This window comes from Heteronotia binoei, chromosome 9, assembly GCF_032191835.1.
Source record: "Heteronotia binoei isolate CCM8104 ecotype False Entrance Well chromosome 9, APGP_CSIRO_Hbin_v1, whole genome shotgun sequence".
Classification (NCBI taxonomy): Eukaryota; Metazoa; Chordata; class Lepidosauria; order Squamata; family Gekkonidae; genus Heteronotia; species Heteronotia binoei.
Genome location: NC_083231.1, coordinates 61,974,781 through 61,996,583, shown reverse-complemented (window position 1 = coordinate 61,996,583; position 21,803 = coordinate 61,974,781). Strand labels below are relative to the sequence as shown.

The following is a 21,803-nucleotide window of genomic DNA, read 5'->3' as shown; positions in this document are numbered from 1 at the left end:
GGCTAGGCCTGCAATATCAGAGGGGAAACCTGGACTGTAAACATAGACTTCTATATATCCTCATTATGTGTTCTCTAATAAACAAGGATTATCTAAATGTAAAAAGTACTAAACCATTTCTGTGTTTTTCACAGTGATGCTTTTGGTAACTTATTGCAGACTGTATTAAATAATAAAAAAGAATGGCACAAGCTTTTGAGGAATAGACTGCACTTCACCAGATATGTATTGTGCTCAGTACTTTGCAATAGCTTGTGCCATAATAATTCTGTTCATTGTTATGGATCCACAGAATTCTTTGTTTTGCTGTAACAACCTAATATAGCTATTTCTCTGAAATACATTAAACTGTATTTGGGGGAGGATAACATTGGGGATTCAATGTCATTGTTATCCTTTTGTCCCTTTTCTACTTGTAAGCACTATTGTAATAATTTTTCAGACAAACATAAGCTAAAATGTTTTGGACTTTATTATTTCATAATTATAGTTATTATTATTAAAAGAATAATTATTCTTTAATATTTAATAATTATGAAAAGTCAGGACTGTGTCATGGTTTACTTTGCCGAGAGCTTGGGGAAATAGTAATTGTGTGTCATCAGGTCACAGACTTATGCTGATTTCTCCTGGGGTTTTCATGGCAAGAGAGGAGCAGCAGAGCTGGTTTGTGTGGTTCCTCAGAATAGCAACCCCAGTCTTCTTTGATAGTCTCTTATTCAAGTTCTAAATATGGCCGACCCATTTTAGCTTCCAAGCTCTGACAACACGGGGCTATTCAGGCTGTTCCAGGCATAATAGATTTAGCTTGTTCAGACAAGGTTTATGATCCAGTGTGGTACTTAGGCTCATACAAAGAGTGCTAATTCACAGGAATGTTTCAGCTGCCCTTCTTCTTGTATCCTATCATAAAACCCTAGTGTCATTTTGCAGATTGGAATATTTACTATAACTGTCATGTTCAATACAAGTTCAGTAATTGACAGGTATGAAATATGAACTATCTGAATATTTCCTATCTTCTTCCTTTTTTTAGGCATGGAAGAGGAGATGGTTTGTGCTTCGCAGTGGTCGACTGACAGGTGATCCTGATGTACTGGAATACTACAAAAATGACCATGCAAAGAAACCAATTCGAATCATTGACTTAAACTTATGTCAACAAGTGGATGCTGGGTTGACGTTTAACAAAAAAGAATTTGAAAACAGCTATATATTTGACATCAACACAATAGACAGAGTTTTCTACTTGGTTGCTGACAGTGAAGAGGAGATGAATAAGTGGGTTCGATGTATCTGTGACATATGTGGGTTCAACCCTACTGAAGATGGTAAGAGGGGTTTTTTTATATTTTATCTGCATTTTGATGCCAATAATTCTGAGAAATTTCATTTTGCAAGTGGAGAACTGAAAGGCAATACAGATGTCTGTATTATGTCTCACATACAGTTCCTTAAATTCTGTGTTTTGGTGTCTTAAATTCTTTAAAGTTTTTTAAAAATGTAATTTTAATCCAGAAAAATTTTCATTTGGATATTCAGGCTTAAATAGGATGTTATTCCATGAAGTGTGGCTTTCTGATATTTTAATGTGTTTGGCTGTGGATTTAATAATTTATGTTTAGGCCTAATTGAATAATTAAGATTGAGTCACAGCTTGAATAATAAATTGATTTATCAGCTCATAGGTTACCAGCTAAAACAAAACTTCTGCCATAGACCAATAAGAATGTTTTTACCAATACAAATCTAATTTATGGGATACAAATTTAATTAATGGCTATCCTTACTAACCCATCTACTTTGTGTTACTGGCTCACAAAGATGAGATGGTTTGTTTACTATTTTTGTCATGAGTGTCTGGAAAATCCCCATCACATCCTGAATCATATAATGTACTTTTAATTTGGAAAAAATGCTTCATAGTTAAATTTAACTCATCCAGATTTGTATTAAAGATTGCCTGCCATTTTTTACTACAGATGCCCAAGGCAATGATTCTCTGACTAACTTGGAATTTGAGTAAGGTCGGAGTTCGTGGGGTTTGAAATGAAATCCTTTTCAGGAATGTTCCCTAAAATCGTACAGTTTCTTCAAGAAAGGTCAAGTTACAGTGTTGGAACTCTCCGCCAAGAGATCATTGTGTACACCTGCTGTTGTTAATCTGAAATACACTGCTTGCCCATCATGAACATACATACACACTTTGGCCTGACCTCCGCATGTAGCAGAATGAGAGAGTAGAGTGGGCTCTATAATTTCAGTCTGCAGGTTGGGGGAATTACATTGTTTATATTATTCTGCATGCTAAAAACCTCTCTTCAAATAGAAAATCAGGAAAACAGGAAAAGAGCAGGAACCTATTTACAGAGAATATTCAAAAGTGATAACACTCCTGTGTAGACAAGAAATACATTCTGCTACCTCAAAACTAGCTTTATTCTGCTGCTGCAGGTATAAACCTATTTGTCAATTTATTAACTACTAAGGCCTGTTGTGAAGAAAAATGCAAGCTTTAGAAAGAGGCTTTGGGTGAATGCCTCCCTATCCTTGCTATCTTCCCACCCACTTAAGTGAAGTATTCACTCCCCCCCACACACACACACCTCAAGGGGAGCTGATCTCTGCCGTCTGGAGAGCAGTTGTTATTCTAAGTGATCTCCAGCCCTTACATGGAGATTGGAAACAGTGGTTCCCCAACAGAAATGGCTGGTTTGGAGGGTGGAGTATATGGCATTGTACCTGTCTAAAGTCCCATCCCTCCTCAAAGCCTACCCTCTCCAGGCTCCACCCCTCAAATCTCCAGGAATTTCCCAACTTGGAGTTGGCAACTGCCAAGTCACACTGGCTGTCATGAGGGGGCTGCCTCTGAACAGGAAGAAGAAGCCAGGCCTAGTTAAGTCATGCCAGTCAGGCATGATCTTCAGGCATCAAGTAACCTAGAGGATGCTGCCAGGCCTAGGATAGCCAACTTTTAGGAGGAGCCTGAAGATCTCCTGGAATCATAACTGAACTCCAGACAACAGATCTGTCTCCCCCTGGAAAAAATAACTGTTTGGAGGATGGACTCTACGGCACTATATTCAGCTGAAGGCTCTCCCTTTACTGCCTAGCAACAGTCTCTAGCTAGCAGCTTCCCCAGTGGCCCAATCCTCATCTGCCTTGGGGCGAGGCTGAGGGAGGAGGGTGGGAGCAAGTAATAGGAAAGAGGTGGCCACCACTTCATGAGGCTGCAGTAGTTCATCAGCCCTTTCTGAGGCTTGGTGACGGAGAGGACACAGAACCATGTGTCTGTCTCTGAGGTAAGGTTGTTTAGGCCAGGGTTTCCCAAACTTCTTTCCCGTGGCCGTTATTTTACCCTTCTCCTTCGTGGCCCACTAAAATTTGGGGGTGGAGCCAGGAGATTTTGGGGGTGGAGCTGGGCGACAGGAATCATGTCGTTTCCTGTGGTGTCACTTCCAGGTCGAGGGCCAAGTGATGTCACTTCTGGGGCACACTGAACCAAAACTCCTCCTTGTCCTGTGATGTTACTTTCAGGGCACTCCCCCAAACCTGCCTCTTCTTCTGAAATAACTTCGTTTTCAGAAAAATTTCTCTGTAACTCATGCTGAGCCAAAATGGGGGTGGAAAGTGGATGGTCTGCAACTTTTTCATACATTCCCAGGGTCCTCTCTTTCCACCCCCACACCTGCATGCACCTATCTTGAGAGCCAGTTTGGTGTAGTGGTTAAGTGTGCGGACTCTTATCTGGAAGAACCGGGTTTGATTCCCCACTCCTCTACTTGCACCTGCTGGAATTGTCTTGGGTCAGCCATAGCTCTCATAGAGTTGTCCTTGAACAGGCAGCTGTTGTGAGAGTCCTCTCAGCCCCACCCATCTCACAGGGTGTCTGTTGTGGGGGAGGAAGATAAAGGAGATTGTGAGCTGCTCTGAGACTCTGAAATTCAAAATGGAGGGCAGGGTATAAATCCAACATCTTCTTCATCTGTTTGTGTGTTCTTCTCCAGCTTGCAAACACTCTTAATGCCCATGTTCGATTGCCTGCACCACCTACACACCCCTTCCTCAACAGCACTGCCCAGTGTATACAGTTGGGAGTGCTGTTGCCATTATCATCAGGAATGCCAGCACTGTGTACCACCCACACTGGGCCCTGTCAGCTGCTCTACCTCAAAATATGCTGACACACTTAGTAGGCCCTTCCTTCAGCCGCTACTACTGGAACCCTGCCTTCAAGCTACAACCAAGCTTGCTTGGTTTCAAGAAAATCTTTTGACAGCTATTTTTCATACTTTTCCTTGGCTGAAACACTGGGAAATTGCTGTAAAAGGTAGCAGAGAATTGTACTGCAATTAATGAATTAATTTCAAGTTATATGAAGTTCATGAAAGCTTTTCTGCAGTTATCCCAGAAAGGATATTTATGAGGGGCTTGCAGCTTTTTACTGGCTGTGTTTCCCATGTCTTTAAAAACAACCTGTTGTGCAGATATTTAGCCAGTGAACTCCTTTCATCCTTTTTAATATCTACAGGAGTTTAATTTTGGTGTCAAGCGGCTGTTAAAAGCAGGACCAGAAAAATGGTGCCAAGTTCATAGTATCATCACTTCCAGTGCTGTTGAAATATACAGCAGTAATCTCCAATCATTTCTTTCTGCCTCATACCTATCACACTCACTCACTCACACAGAAATCTCATAGAAAGGCCAGCTGGCTACAACTGGGGGTGCCAACTTTTCATTGGCAGAGCTCCTATGTCTGCAATAACAGTATGCTGAACAGAAAAGTTTCATCCAGTAAAAATAGAAGGAAAGAAAAAGAAAAAGGGAAAGAATGAAATGGAAGGAAAGGAAAAGAAAGACATGGAAAGAAAGAACATAAGAGAAGCCATGTTGGATCAGACCAGTAGACCATCCAGTCCAAAATTCTCTCACACAATGCCCCAAAAGCACCAAAATGTCCACCATTGGGGCCAGCGCACTAGTAGCCATCCCACTGTTGCTTCCTCCCCCCGCAGCACCAAGAATACAGAACATCACTTGCAGGGAAAGAAAGAAAGAATGGGGGACAAAAAAAAAAAAGCCTTACCATCAGATGACCCCAGTTAGCAACAATTCTGCCCAGGGGTCATTTGGTTAAAAAGAAATAGCTACTGGAATGCCCACTCCTCACCCCTCGCGGCTCACAAAAACATCTCCCCCTTCTTTGCTGCCCAGGCCTCCCAGGGAAATCTCCCCTAAAGAACATACTGCAAGGCACATGAAAGCTCATACCTTGAAGAACGCTTCATGCGTCTAAAATGCCAGTGCACTCCAGCTTTTCACTCAAACACTGGGAGGGAGGGAGAAGGAAGGAGAGGCAGCCCAGCTCCACTCTGCAACACAGAGATGGGGGAAGGAAGGAAGCCAAACGGAGCTCAGGCTTTGCAGCCTGTGTCGGTCTTCAAGGCTAGCTTTTCTCTGCACAACACGGAGACAGGGAAAGGAAGGAAGCAGAGCTCATGCTTTGCTGGGGGTGGGGCTAGCTTTGACTTTTCTTGTGACCCGGTAGTGAGGTTTCCGTGGCCTGGTACTGGGTTGCAACCCTGCAAATGGGAAACGCTGGTTTAGGTGGTTTGTTCAGTGTTCCTAGGCCTGCAGTAGATGGGGGACAGGGGAGTCAGCCAATGAGAATCCAGAGGTGGTGACTGACACATGATGGGCCAATGGTTTGTTGAGTGCACCTGTCAGCCAATGGGAGCACTCTATTTGGCCACCACCATTATGGGATTATTATATATGATGCTGTTCTGAAGGATGGTTATATGGCTTTAAACAATAATCAGGCCGTTTTAGCCCTTTGTTGTTCTGTATTGAACTTTTGTTTCTAAGTGGACTTGCTGAGGAGTAAGAAGAATAAGATACAGAGTACTGAAGCACTTCAGCTGCAGAGCCACATCATGTCTACAAAACTGATGTGGACACAGGGCTATATCATCACTACAAAAATGGTGTGGAAGAAGCCATTATGAGCCTAAGTCAAACCTAGTGAGGAGAACATGGGGTAGACAAAGTTGCTGGTACTGAACAATGGGAGTCTCATTTATAGAACTTCAGAATTTAGATTTTGCCAGATTTTGATTCCTAGTAGTCACTCTGTATACTTTTTTGGAAGGACACTTCATCCTGTAACATGCAGGAAGGAGCAATCCTTGTGATCTTCATTTCATGGTAATTGGTTTTAATGGTCATTACTTCAACTTGATTTTACCTGGTCATGTTATGCTTGGCATACAGTGGGGGGCAGGAGCTGTACCCTAACTAGAAGGGTTGCTGGTATGCTCTTGTCTATGGAATACATCCAGTGACTCATTTCCACTGAGTCTTCCTTCATGGGTAGCGAGATCATACATCTGACAGCACTTCTGCCATTATAGAGAATAGGAATCTTGAGGGAGTTGAGCAGCTGTACTGAAGGACTGAGATGATGTCTCAGAAGGCTTCTCTGTGTGGTGCTGCTGGAAATAGAATACTGGGCTAGATGAGCCATTGAGCTGATCCAGCATATGAACCACTGCATCAAACTTCATGCAAATGAATTGGGGAATTACTGTATGCTGCATTAGTTTATGTGGCTTGTATGTTATGAGTAATGCAAAGAGTGCTGAACAATGAGAAAGGCAATGAAGTGATTCTTCAGTCTGAGGTTAAATCTCTTAGGCTGTGCACTCCATGCTTTCAAAATGTAATGTGAAAGAATAGAAAGAGATAATGAATGTGGGGTAAAAAGGTAAAGAGACTTTGTATGGTTTTTAAATTGAAATGATTCACATCTTCTTTTGACGATTTCTTCACATGCTGTACTATACTATGCTCTGCATGTTTATAGATGAAACAGTAAAAATGTATAGGTTAAGTACTTAATGTCCATTGTTATTGCATCTGGAGGATCTGATGTGTAGTCAGAACTGTTCACTTTTGTACTGATGTTCTAAGTGATTGTGTGATGCAGAGTCACACAATCACTTTTGTTTGTGACCAATTCATTCCTCTTTCTACATTCTATAAAGTGTACATCCTTGTGTATGAATATGAATCTGACATTTGTTAAAAGTCTGATTTTTGGGTGCAAGACACTTTCATAATCTGTGAAGACTGTTTATGCAAACAGAACTTTTGAAAAGCTTCAACCATACCACCAAGAAATTAAAAACAGGGCTTTGTCTAAACTGCCAGAGTCCACTGTAAACTCTAACTGAAAAGACCTAGGCTGTATACATGCTTACTACACTCACATGGGTTGTTTTAAAATCACGTATACATTGAAATATTTTTGGTGAATAATGGAAAGGTAAACAAATATTTGTATTGCAAAATGTCCACATTTCAGAATTTGCTATATATTTTTGCATTTAGAACTTAGTGTGCAGATTAACTGACCAATTTTACAACAGGAAAAAATATCTCAGGTGTATATGAGGCTTAACTGTTAATCCAAGACAGTGATTGGGTCCTTATGTTTTCATCTGCATTGCAAGACAGATAAGAAAACCCATTCCAGCCATACAGTATGTCGGGACAATAATTTGTAATTAATAAAATGTTCTTGCAGTCTGATTTTTCGTTGCTTGAACAGATCAAATTGTTAGCAAAATGCTTTCTGCTCTAACATTTTAAAAATCATATTTAATAACATCTGTTGATAGGGCTGTGATTAAACTCTCCAAGGCCATGCTTGAGTTCTATTTTTTGGGTACCATGTAAGTTTTACATTTTTTGTGTCATCCATATGAAAAATATTTGGGTTAGCTGAAAGTAATAGTGGGGAGTCAGGACTTCAGCAAAGGACAGGCAGCATTTCAAGAAGGGGAGTAGACAATTTTCTTGCACAAACTGGTTTAACTGCCTTTTCTTAAAACCATATTCCTCTGTGGTTCAAAGTTCCTGCCGTGAAAAGGTTGCACATAAGGAAAAAAGTTCTAGACAAGCCTTCTGCTTGATGCATTGGCTATCTAGGCAGGGAGCTTTCGGTCATGCCGTTTTCCCCACCTGTGGTGCTGATGTGGAAACTTCCTTAAATATATGCAGTCCTACATAACTACTGTAGTTAAACTCAGGACTTTGTAGAAAAAGCCCAGCAGGAACTCATTTGCATATTAGGCCTCACACCCTGACATCACTGGAAGTGACATCACCCATTCAGTAGGTTACTTTCCGCATATTGACATAGAACAGTACAGTGCCATCAGCTGCATTTCATGGATGTGTGTTCTCAAACAGCCCAATGAAAGACCATGTTCGCCCCTCCCCCAAACATGGCTGGAGAGAATGAGCCATGTGCAGCGGAGCAGGCAGCATCAGGCCCAGCTTCTCCCAGGAGGGGATGCTTGTGGGTGATTCCGCATCTCTCACTCCCTTTGCAAACCTGTTGGAGCTTGGAGGCGGCAGAGAAGATGGAGCATGTGGTCTGGGAGTGTGTGGCTGCCTAGTGCCTTTCCTCTGCCAGGGAATTTTTTTTGAGCCCAAGCCCTGACCAAGCCAGCTGGAACTGCATTCCTGTGCATTTCTGCTCAAAAAAAGCCCTGGTTAAACTTACTAGTTTCCCTATTGCCAATGGGGAAGCTCCAACCATACCACCAAGAAATTAAAAACAGGGCTTTGTCTAAACTGCCAGAGTCCACTGTAAACTCTTAACTGAACACATACATCTCTTTTAAAATTGAAATAAATAAATTAGAAGCCACAAATAAAATCTTGCATCCCTGTTTAATTTTATATCTTTAATATACTTATTCTAAATATCTTTGAGCTTGCCTTTCTCCCAATGCAAATGGAACTCAATGTGTATAAAAAACAGAATAAAACAGTAAAGTAATTAAATCAATATCACTAAAAGAATCTCAATAAAAATAAGCATAAAGCCTGCACATCAGTGGCCCTGTCAAATATTTCAGTGCCTTCATCCAAATCCACTTATCAGCTGGTCCCAAATAGCATCCTAACTCCTTTTCATAGAATCTCTAGAAAGTCAGCATAGAGGACCATTCCAGAATAATTGTAAAAGCCTGTATCTGGCCAGCAGCCTATCACATTCTAGCAAGGGAAGGCAGTGACGGCCACATTGATATATACAGGGAGAACTGGTCCCTCAAGGTAAAAATTTCATGCATGGGTTGACTTTGCTGTATGCTTGTGTTTATAGATGCTGTGAAGCCACCTGGCAGTTCTCTACAGGCCCCCACCGAATTACCCTTACCTGTCAACACTTCCCTGCCATCTGCACAAGCAGAATCATCTTTACCTCCTCCATACCAGCTAATTAATATTCCACCATTAGAGCCTGTCTCCAGTCAAGAAGATCCTCAAGACTACCTGTTGCTAATTAATTGTCAGAGCAAGAAGCCTGAATCAGCAAGGTAAATGTTTTTAACTGGTTCTGCATAAAAGCATTTACGGCTACACTTCCAAAGACTATTGTGGTTGCAGAAAAGGGACTCTTCTCCCTCACAATGAACAGTATTTGATACTTATCATTCTACTTATCATTTACTTATCAGAAAGCCCTTCTAATATTGCCTGATGCTATATTTTTCTCGTTCTTCTGTAATTATTTTTAAAGATCATGGCCAGTTAAATGTGCACAAGCCCCTAGAACTTACTGGGTTTAAGCATACCTAATTCTTTGGTGGGAAGAGCCCCGTTGTGCAGAGTGGTAAAGCTGCAGTACTGCAGTCGGAGCCCTCTGCTCACGACCTGAGTTTGATCCCAGTGGAAACTGGTTCAGGTAGCTGGCTCCAGGTTGACTCAGCCTTCCATCCTTCCAAGGTCAGTAAAATGAGTACCCAGCTTGCTGGGGGGAAAGTGTAGATGACTGGGGAAGGCAGTGGCAAACCACGCTGTAAAAAGTCTGCTGTGAAAACGTTGTGAAAGCAATGTCACCCCAGAGTCAAAAACAACTGGTGCTTGCACAGGGGACTACCTTTACCTTTTTAATTCTTTGGTGGGTTGTGGCCCATCTTATAGCCAAGATTCCAGTGTAGCATGCAAGTTCACCTACATACTTTATATTTTTATACTATTTAATATGGCATTTTTATCACTGACATTAGCAAGGAAGATTATATTTATGAAAGGGTTTTTGCAAGTGTTGTTAATTACAGAACACTAGTTTACTTTTACTGACCTTTCTCAATTTTTGTCGTGCATTTGTAAACCAGCTCTTATCTTATCTCGGAAGAAGGGGAGGAATATTTACTGCTGGAGGATTTTGAAAGTAAAAAGGTTCCATTGCAGTGAGTGTAATGAGAATTGTTTGGGATCTGCATTAGAATTTAACCCCAGAACTGTTACTTGCTTGAAACTATTTTTTTTTGTGTGTTGCACGTTGTGCTGTGAATTTTAATAGACAACATAAATAATTACTACTGAAAATATTTAGATGTAGGTATGGAACTGCTTGTTAAAAAATTATGAGTGTGCCTTATGATTTAAAAGCAATCAAAAGAAGAGGTTGGGTATTTTATGTTGCAGTGCCTAGGCTATGCCCCCTCTGTCCAGTTTATAGTATTGCTATGTAGCCTCTCTTAAAGAGAATCCAAAAGTTTATTTTATTTTACTTCATTTATGATGTAGTTCCCCTTTTTCATTGAGACCTGAGTCATGTAATTCCTGCCTCTGATACAAAGACTCAACAGGTTATACTACTATGCATTCTGAGTTAAAAGTTCAGGATTTCTAATCTTCTATTACCACTTCAGGGACATGGGGCAAGTTTTATATAGTAGTTTTTCAGATAGTAAGTCCCCAAAATTCAGGTTGGTACCTCATGCGATGAAATGATACATGGAATGGAATTTGGAGAGCATCCCAGTTCTTGTCTTCTCATATCAATGGTATTTCCCCTTCTCATAGCACCACAAGATAAATTTTTGAAACAAATACTTGAACAGTGACTTGCATTCATTTTGTTTATTTCTATAGAAGCAGCTGATGATAGTATTGTTACAAACTTAAACAAAGCACAATCAATTATTTATAATAGTCCATCTAAAAGAACTGATTTTTTTTAAAGGTTTAATTCAAAATTGTCTCCAGTCACTCAGTAGCAGAGGAAGTTAATTTGGATTTCTACCTGTTGCCTATTAAACAACTTGGAAGTGCTCATTCTGAAGACAGTCATCCTCTTCCATTCAGCTAAATTCCATTCTCTGCTGCACTTGCACATTCCGCCTTGCCTTAATGTCACAAGATGATGTGGAAGTTACATTTTTATTGCTTCTCTGTCATTAACGCATGCTTGTGAATCTCAGAAAGACATCCCCCTCTGCAGTTTCTATGGCACTGTGGTATTTGTAAGACAGGAGGAAGCTACTCCTTCCCTGCTTCTAGCGTAAGGACTTCATACACAGAACTTGCATGGCAATAATTCTGATAAAACCACAGTTCTTTTAACATACTGTTGAAATTTCCGATTTTGGTCTTACTTTTTTTTAATGTATATTTGTCACTGAAATAATTTGAACATGCCAGTAAATTCATTTTTCATCTCACGATTAGATTTCAGGCTGATTCAGCAAAAACTGCCTCTTCTGAAACAGACTGCAATGATAATGTGCCTTCTCATAAAACATCTGTGCAATCCCTGAACAAGCATGTTGTGAATGGATTTTTTCAACAGCAGAGTGTGTATGACTCTCCACCACCAAGAGCTGCCTCAGTGTCAGTAGATGGCAGTCTTTATAACCTGCCAAGGAGTTATTCACAGGATGTTTTACCAAAAGCATCTCCTTCTGGGACAGATGCAGATGGAGAGCAACACGTTTTCAGTGCCCTGTCTACCACATCTTCTCTTGATGCACAGATGAGGCATTTCTCCATTAGTTATGACATTCCCCCAACACCTGGAAATACTTACCAGATTCCACGAACTTTTCCAGAAGGATCATTGGCTCAAAGTTCAAAGCTAGAGAGTATTCCAGATATTCCTCCACCTCGGCCACCAAAACCTCATCATCCTTCCGACCGCTCTCCTGTGGAGGTGTGTAGCATCTCCCGTACTGCCTCAGACACCGACAGCAGCTATTGCATCCCTACAGGAGGCATGCTTCCATCACGTAGCAACACTATTTCCACTGTGGATTTAAACATATTTCGTAAAGGTTGGTATTCTCTTGTTTTGACCATGTATGTTATTATTCAAAAGGGTCAGATTATTTTAAAAACTGGGATATATAAATTGCATTTGAAATGAGTCTAGGGGTCAACTACACAGTGCACTTCAGTCATGGATAGCATGGCTTTGATAGCCCTTTTTCCATTGCAAAGTTTCCTAGTTAGTGGATAGTTTGTATCAGAGAAAGAATGAGACAAAAACAAGTTCTTCACTCTTCCACTGTTAGCTACTTTTGTCCTGAAACTTCACCCTGCCCCTCCTTCTCCTTCCAGTGTTTAAGTACAGGACTCAGCATTTCAGGGATAAAAGTAGCTGGGTGGGGTGGGGACCTTTCCAGGGTAGGCAAGTTGTAGGCGAAATTAAACATTCTCTCCCCTCCCCATCCCTTTTCTGGTATGTGTTGTCCCCTCCTAAGTGAAATGGAGAGGAGGCTCTCAAAACAGGCTCATAAAGCTCCTATTTTTGTCCTTCATTCCCTTAAATCCTGTAATTTTAAAAAGGAGACTTTTTGCCCAAAGTTCCAGGAGAATAGTCTTTCATTTGGGCCAGTGTTTTTAATATTGATTATTTCCTTTATTTCCAAGTTGTTGCTGCATAAAGGGGATGGTTTACAAGCTGTGAATTAGGAATCTATAAATGGGAAACTCATAGACAAGAATAATACAGTAGCACTGTACTGGTTCCTATTACAAAATAAAGTAATGGATGATATAATAATGAACTTGCATAGATCATGATCAGTTCAAGATGGCTGTCATTACTCCCTATTAATTATCTTAGTTTTTTTATACACAAAAAAGCTTCTTTATAGAGCTATTTTGTGCATTTGCCTTGTCCAAACAGGATTTTAAAAATCCTGACTGCTGAAATCAGTGTGAATTTGCCTTGATTGAGAGTTTTCTTTATTACTGGGTACTCTGAAGTCTCTAACATTTCCATTTGTGGTTGGCTGCCATTTAAAAAAACCAGGAAATGGAAATCAATTCCAGGTATTGTCTGTGCTTCATAATAAACTTTCTAAACTTCTTTAAACAGATTACATCTTTTTGTATATATTTTTGTTGTTCCCTTTGTCCAAAGAGCCCTGTGGCACAGTGTTAAAGCTGCAGTACTGCAGTCCTAAGCTCTGCTCACAACCTGAGTTCGATTCGTGGTGGAAGCTGGGTTTTCAGGTAGCCGGCTCGAGGTTGTCTCAGCCTTCCATCCTTCTGAGGTCGGTAAAATGAGTACCCAGCTTGCTGGGGGGAAAGTGTAGATGACTGGGGAAGGCAATGGCAAACCACCCCATAAAAAAGTCTGCCGTGAAAACACTGTGAAAGCAACGTCTCCCCAGAGTCGGAAACGACTGGTGCTTGCACAGGGGACCTTTCCTTTTTTCCCTTGTCCAGTTTACATTCTAAAGAGCAATGCACAGTGATTATACTTCATAAAGTATTACCCTACGAATGCCTTTTGCTTTGGAATTCAACTATGCGAGGTGTGTGGGGATTACAGTGGGAAAAAGGGAACAAAGTGGAGACAGAGAAAGGGCTCATAAAGGAATGAGTAAGGATGAACAAAGGAGGAAAAGGGTAGGCACTTGAAATAGGACAAGGACAAAGAGGAAGGAAAGGCAAAAGTGAAAAGTCTGCTTGTGTTATCTTGTAAGATGTACACTTGGTCACCATTTACTGATATGCATATCATTTTGTAATGATTATTTTACTTTTATGTATCATTTGGATAATTATAGGGGGAAGTCATTAAATATGTTTGTAAACCACTGTAATATGTTGGTAGGAGTATGACCATTCATTACTTTAATTTTTTGCGAGAGCATTGTCAGAAATTTTAGACATGCTATCAGAGAGATGTCTTTTTATTGCATTCTTGATATGTTGTGTTTGTGCTTTAAAGATCAGGAGCAGAATGAGTTTCACCAGCTGCTAAAACAAATACAGACAAGGAAAAGTTAGCATAGTGTAAATTTCTCCACCTGCTTTGATTAGTCAAACAACATTGCATGTGTTTTTATGCATTGAAGTGTAAGATGGGAAGACAATGTTTATTTTCTCTCACTTCCTTTAGACATTGGTTCTCAAGACTGCTATTTTACTCCACGAACATTTCCAAATGACAGATCAAGCTCACTGGAAGGCTTTCATAACCACTTTGTAAGTATTGATAGGATCTCTGATGTTGAAATGACACATCAATCTCTGATGTTGAAATGACACATCAAACATTCATACTTCTATGTATTCTCTGCTATGGAACAAGGATAGATGCTATGAAATATCTTTTGCATACAGTGCTTGGTCTTATGTGATGTGGGCTAGTTTATTATTTTCCATAATAGGGTGACAACAAATGGGTGGGGAAAGCAAGCTAAATCCTCCTGCGTATGGGTTTAGTAGTGGGGGTAGGCTTGAGAAAAGAGAAGGTTGCCAAGTTTCTGTTGCATCATCCAGAATGCTATAAAGTGTACAACTGGTGCAAGTCAGTTACAAAAGAAGTAAAAGGAGGAGGATATAAAGGGATCCTGGCTGTTCAGGTTGAGTGTACTGTATACTGGCTTGGTTGAATTCCAACCACCAAATAGATTACACCCATGGCCTGAATCTGTTCAAAGAGGAAAGAATTGTACAAATGTTTTGCTGTTGATTCAGTGTTTTGGTATTAAAACAAAGTTTCTCTCTTGATTGGGATGTTATTTATTTTTCTTGCTTTTAAACGTCTTTTGTTTCTAGAAAACTGTGACTGTGGGAAGTGTTTCAAGTGAAGAACTGGATGAAAATTATGTCCCCATGAACCCAAACTCCCCCCCTCGGCAGCATTCTAGTAGTTTTACTGAACCCATCCAAGAAATGAACTATATGCCCATGACCCCAAGCACCTTTGACTTTTCACTGTTTGGAATGCAAGTGCCTCCACCAGCACACATGGGGTTTAGGTCCAGTCCAAAGACCCCTCCTAGAAGACCAGTCCCTGTTGCAGAATGTGAACCTCCACCAGTGGATAGGAACCTCAAGCCAGACAGGAAAGGTAAGTGCAAGCTATCAGCTGATCACAAGGTATTTTGTGGGGCGGGGTTTCTATCACAGAAAAAAAATCTGGTTAGAAAACAAGACAGCAATATAAATATTAGATGTGGAAAATAAAAGTATAGTTATCTAAAAGCTATGAAGATTGTTGCCATATGAATTTTTTTTCAATCAAGAATTTACATTCTACTGCCTTTCTTAGGGAAAACAACTGTGAATTAATCAGGGACTGTAAACTAAATTTTTGTACAGAATATGGACCAAACTATTTTAACATTTTAGCAATTTTTTAAAGACTAGTGAAAGTACAATACAGTGTATATGTGGTCTGAATGAATTATAGCCAACATTTTAACAATTTGTTTGCATTGTTATTTTGGCAGATGCTGTTGCTCTAAATATCGCATTAGTTAAAAACCTTAATAAGTAGTAAAGAGAAACATGAATATCAGTTTTACATTCTTGGTTATTTGCTGTAAAAGAACCTATTATTCAAAAGTCTACCAACCTAACACTCTAGTAGTCTGCACTGTTAAATTGGATTATCTGTGCATGGGTATTTGCCATTACAATGCCATGTTTCTCTCTCACAGTTCAAAACTATTTACATAAATGAGGGAGAGCATCTATTAATTTTTGAAAGCCTTGTAAGTCTCTATAGAGGCTGCATGAGCTGACAGCATGGGTCAGTGTAATGAATAGTGAACAATATATTCAGTAAACTTTTCTTTGGGTTGTTTTTGAATCCAAATATTTGAATGTCTTGCATATTTTTGGAAATGGATGTAATTTCAATATTGCTTTTAGGAATATTGTATATTGATTTTTGTGTGTTTGTGGTAATTATGCTTTTTGCTGCTCTAACCTTTCAAAGCTTGCATGTTATGGTGATGGTACACTGGAGGCAGCATTGCTAGCAAACTGAGATTCACTTTGAAATTATCATTGTCTTCTGTCAGCACAACTGTGTGGTATTCATATAAATCAAGACACATTTGATTCTTTTAGGCTGTGGTACATTATTATTGATATAGCATGAAAAACTTTTCCTCTTGTGGTAAAAGAATTGTTCTCAGAATTTTCAGTGAGAGGAAGGATCTCAAAGAGGATTTTGTGGTTTATAGTACTGCCCTTCAGTAGTCCTAAAGTAGTTTGCGCCTATGATCAATATAAAGTAAATTCTGCTGGCCAATGTGGAGATGAGGTGACCATCAGTGATTTAAAAGCCATATCCACACATTGGAATATGTATTCCCTATGGTCCAGAGTTTTTTAAACAGAAAGGAAATGATTGTGAATCATTTAAGAAAACAAGAAAATTTGATAGAGCTTTACACTTCTGAAAAAAAGGACTAATGGAGAAAAGTCAGCTAGTTATAATAATATTGAACAACTGTCCAAACACACAGGTATCTGTGTATGAACACACATTGCATTTTGCTTAAGGAGCAATTGATGGCAGATAACTTTCCTTCAGAACTAGTTTTTAAATTTGCCTTTGATACCTAGCTGTATGACTATATTAGGGATGTTATACTGGGTTTGTTCAGGGTAAGTATATAACATTTCACATACGGTGGTAAATTATAAGCACCATTGTAAATCTCATGTTTAATTAATGGCATCTTCCTAGAGACAGAACAAATACTTTATTTGTCTGTTTTGGATCCAGTGGTTCCCTGTTGGCAAGTAAGGCATCTTCTGTTGGAGGGATCTGAGGGAAAGGAGCCCTTTGTGCAATAGAAGGAGTCCTCCCAGTAGGATGGAGTCACAGGTTCCAGCCACATATATATATATATTACTTAATTTAATATATATATATATATATATATATATATATATATATATATATATATATATATATATATATATATATATATATACACTACTTATATATTACTTAATTTAAAAAAAATCTACAAAATTGTATAAAAATGACCTGCCTAAGTATTAGGTATTTAGGCAAGGTCATCCTAGTCCCAAATGTCTGATACTTTGCACATATTACACAGATGATGAGGCTTCTTCAATTGGAAATGAGATCAATTTTTTTTCAAATCCACATGTCATTTTCATTATAGGTTCAAATTAAACACAATCTTTCTTTCTTTTCTGTGGCATTTGTGTGATTTTGTTTTTATACTATCAGGATAATTTTAAATAAGCAAGAAAGGCTTTCTAGCAGAGAAACCTACATAATTGTATGGGTGGATTGAGATGTGTGTACCATTTAGGAAGGAAAATAAGTGTGAACGGAAGAAAGAACTGGAGTGATTTTCTGGACTCAAATCTATCTGGCTTTAGGCTGTGATTTGGAACAGAGACTGCTTTGGTTGCCTTGGCTAATGACCTCTATTGAGAACAAGAAAGGGGAATGCAACCCTGCTAGTTCTGCTGGATATCTTAGCAGCCTTTGATACTATTGACCATAGTATCCTGCTGAGCCACCTCTCCATGCCAAAACTAAGGGGCACCATATTACGGTGGTTCAAGTCTTATCAGGGGAGGGGGTCAGTCTCTATAGGCGGTGTTGGGGGAATTCCTTTACTTCACTATGGCTGGTGACCTATGGAGTTCCACAGGGCTCAGTTTTATCCCCCATGTTATTTAATATCTATATGAAGCTGCTGTGAGAGATCATCAGGAGGTATGGGCTGCAGTGTCATTACTATGAAGATAATACCCAGCTCTACCTTTCTACCTAATTCTGAGGTGGTTGATGTTCTGAACCAGTGCTTGCAGTCAGTAATGGGCTAGATTAGGGTGTTCAACCTGAAGTTTAGTCCTAACAAGACAGAGGTTTCTCTGGGTTAATTGAAAGGCAGACCAGGGACTTCAGATTTCTCCTGTCTTGGATGGGATTATACTGCCTTTGGAAAGCGAGGTTTGCAGCATGAGAGTGTTGCTTGATAGAGCAGTCACCTTTGAAAACCAGGTTGCTGCAGCAGTGCTGCGACTTTTGCCCACCTTTAGTGCTTTTGCCCACCTTTAGCTAGTGTGTACCTGTTCCTCATTCAGTCAAATCTAGTCACAGTGATCCATACCTTAGTTACATCTAGACTCGATTATTACAGTGTGCTCTACTTGAGGGTGTGTTGGAAGAGTTCAGAAACTAAAGTTAGTGCAGAATTCCATTGTGGAATATAGCATCTTGGAATGGCCAAGCTTCCAGTATTTTTATTGTGGGTTGCCACTTTTTCTGTGTCCTTAAAAGCTATTAGACTTGTCAAAGAACAGCAAGTATATCCTTTTCTGCACTACCCTATTATTTAATGCAGTATGGATCTCATTTTTCTCCATCCCTTTCTGTGGGAATGGGAATGCCATGTTGTAAGTGCTGAATTAGAGGTCGTTGGAGTATTTGTCAGGGATAAAATGTGATCAGGGAGTCTCTTGGTTTTTTAAAAAAAAATGTCAAAAGCCTTAAGTTTCAAGCACTACTGTATTCCATTTCACATCCATTTGACATTTCATTGTCAATGATAAGCCCAGACTAAGTGGTGGAATACACTATGTATAAATTGTTTTTAAAGGAGGAATTTTCATCGATGTAAAGGATATTATACTTTCTGTATAAGAAACATGATCTGATTAATTTAAATTTAAATAAGAGAATATCACTTTATTCATCCTTAATTTTATTTTCTGTTCCTCCTTCATTGTAAGATTTTGCCCAGGTTCAGTCAAGAGACTTCTTCAGTGGGATCAAAAGAAGTTTAATGATGATACTTAAGCAAACAATACATGCCAAGTGATTTACCAGTCCAGGTCTTGCCAGATTGGGGCACAATCGAAAATTACCCACTATTATAGAGGAGAGGGCAATGGCTATGTACTTTCCCATGCCCACTAAAAGTCTTTTGAAATTTCTTTGGAATGACATACAGTTTCCCCTCAGACCAGTGTAGCCAAGGTCAAGTCTCTTTTCTGTTGGTGCCTATCAGTGTTGCTCAGGGAGACCAGATCACAATTGTCTCCCCACGGCCTCTTCCAACTGCAAGTCTGTAGCATCCCACATCCCATAAAACACTGAACATTCAGAATGAAGCCTAATAATTATTAGCAACTGAAAGCAATTATTATTAACTGAAAACAACTCTGTACCATAAGGTTAGTGCTGTGTGTGTGATAATGCCAGTCAAAAGACAGCAATCAAAATGGAACATTGTCATGGACTTGTAAGCAAGGATGACAGTTTTGAAATTTATTGGATTATAGTGGACAAGTGGGTTGAATTTACAAGCCTGGGAAGCTTGATAAAATACCACAGTCCCCATGATTCACAGTCTGTGCTTGATTCCTTTGCTCACCTCTTAGATTTAGGGGGTCAGTTCCCCTTTTCCTTGATCTTACATGATCTTACATCTTACATGGTTATACTATTCTTGGAATTCAGTAGAGGACTGTACTTTACTGTACTAGAACATGTATGCTGTTGTCTATCCTGGTGATCCAGTGACTCCTTTCTGCTAAGTCTTTGGATAGAAAGGAGTCATGAGCTTTAACTTGGCAGAAGGGAGCCATTTATTCCAACCCTGTTTTCATTTCTGTATGATGCATAAATGCACATTAACACGTGAAGCTGCCTTACATTGAATCAGACGCTTAACCCATCAAATCAAACTCAGAATTGTCTAATCAGACCAGCAGTGTTTCTCCAGGGTCTTAGGCTGAGGTCTTTCACATCCTTTTAACTGAAGATGTCAGGGATTGAACCTGGGACCTTCTGCATGCCAAGCAGATGCTCTGCCAGTCAGCCGTGGCCCCTCCCCTAAATAATAATAATTTGTAGCAGTAGTCAAGACAGAAGTAATGACTGTTACAAAAAATAATATATAGTTATGTTATGTTCTTATGGACAGCTTCAGGATGGGATTGAATAAACATATGGAACAGAGGTCCATCTGTGGCTGTTAGCCACAAGGTATAGAGGGAACACTATGCCTGGGGCAATGATGCTCGGTATGCTTGTGGGCGGGGCAACAGTGGGAGGACTCAGTGGCGTAGCTAGGGCTTTGGGGGCCCGGGGCCCAAGATTTATGTGGGCCCCCCTATGTGTGTGCACGCCTCCAGAAACAGGATATGATGTCACTTCCGGTGATGTCACTTCCGCAAGATGGCCACCACTTGCGAGGGATCCCTGCTGGAAACAGGAAGTGATGTAACTTCCCCAAAATGGCCACCACTTGTGGGGGGGGACAGGAAGTGGTGTCACTTTGGGGGCGGCACCCCCCCCCCCCAAGATGGCATACAGTGTCTCATTCACACATATTGTGTGGCTCTCAAAGCCCCCACTGACCTATTGGCTGGCTTGGAGAAGGCATTTGTCTCTTTAAATCACATCTCCAAGCCAAGCCAGCAGGCAGCTTGGACTTGGGAGAATTCATCCAAAGTGAAAGTTGCTTTCTTTCCACTTCTCCCTCCCTCTCTCCATCGATTTGCCTTCCTTCCTTCCTTCCTTCCTTCCTTCCTTCCTTCCTTCCTTCCTTCCTTCCTTCCTTCCTTCCTTCCTTCCTTCCTTCCTTCCTTCCTTCCTTCCTTCCTTCCTTCCTTCCTTCCTTCCTTCCTTCCTTCCTTCCTTCCTTCCTTCCTTCCCATTGCTGAAGAGCTACAGAGCATGACATGTGAGAGCCTTGGTCAATGTCTTAAACTCCTTCAAGAACTAATTCTGGTGGTAACAGCCTTCTGTAGTCAGTTAATGCAGGCATTCTGCAACAAGCTTTTAAGAACCAGTGTAGTGTAGGGATTAGAGTTTCAGACTAGGTTTAGGAAGGAAAAGGAAAGGTCCCCTGTGCAAGCACCAGTCGTTTCCGACTCTGGGGTGACGTTGCTTTCACAACGTTTTCACGGCAGACTTTTTTTACGGGGTGGTTTGCCATTGCAAAGGTTTAGGAAGACTCTGATTCAAATCCTTCCTCTGCCATCAAGGTCACTATGTAACCTTGGGCCAAATATACTCGCTCAGTCTAGCCTCCTTCAGAGGGTTGCTGAGAGGCTGCATTCCAAAGAAGACCAATGCAATCTGTCCTGAGCTCCTTGGAGGAAAACAAGATAACACAGTAGGTAGATCGTGTGATGGCCTTGGCTTCTTTTTCTGTCAGCATCTCATTTAGAGCCTTTCCATCCTTAAACTATCAAGGGTGTTCCAAGTCGGAGGGAATTCCAAACGGGAGGAGCCACTACTAAGACAACCCTGTCTCTAGTTGGCCACCCACTTCACCTCTGCAGGTGAGGATAGAGCAGGGTTTGGGCAGAGGATCTTAATTAGCAGACTGGACAGTGCAAGATAAACCTTGACCACATAGAAAATCAGAAAGGGAAGCTCTGTGGCAGCATTCAAACCCTGCTCCTTTCTCATGCATATTGCCCTTAGGATAGGCTCTCAAAACTTTGACTTTCCAGCCTAATTGTTTAAAGGGAGGGGACATGATTCATTTAGACATTTAGGGTGTCTTAGAGCTGTAGAAAAGCTGCCTGTTCTTTATTATTATTTTCAACCTTTGTTTGTATCTTGCCTTTCTCCCCAGTGGGGACCTGAAGGGGCTTATATTATTCTCCTCCCCTCCAATTTATCCTCACACCCGCTTGCGTGAGAGAAAGGGGGGAAAAAGGGGGAGGGGGGGAAGGGAAGG

At 40.4% G+C, this 21,803-nt stretch overlaps 1 protein-coding gene across 2 annotated transcripts in view; it reads left to right on the top strand.

The window, feature by feature from the left end:
* Positions 1 to 21,803, top strand: part of GAB1 (GRB2 associated binding protein 1) — a 112,159-nt gene that overhangs the window by 79,923 nt on the left and 10,433 nt on the right. For both annotated transcript variants that reach the window (XM_060246709.1, XM_060246708.1), the window contains exons 2-6: positions 1,037 to 1,331; positions 9,179 to 9,392; positions 11,533 to 12,134; positions 14,216 to 14,301; positions 14,878 to 15,172. In XM_060246709.1, the coding sequence (XP_060102692.1) occupies positions 1,037 to 1,331; positions 9,179 to 9,392; positions 11,533 to 12,134; positions 14,216 to 14,301; positions 14,878 to 15,172 (1,492 nt within the window). The remainder of the gene's footprint in view (positions 1 to 1,036; positions 1,332 to 9,178; positions 9,393 to 11,532; positions 12,135 to 14,215; positions 14,302 to 14,877; positions 15,173 to 21,803) is intronic.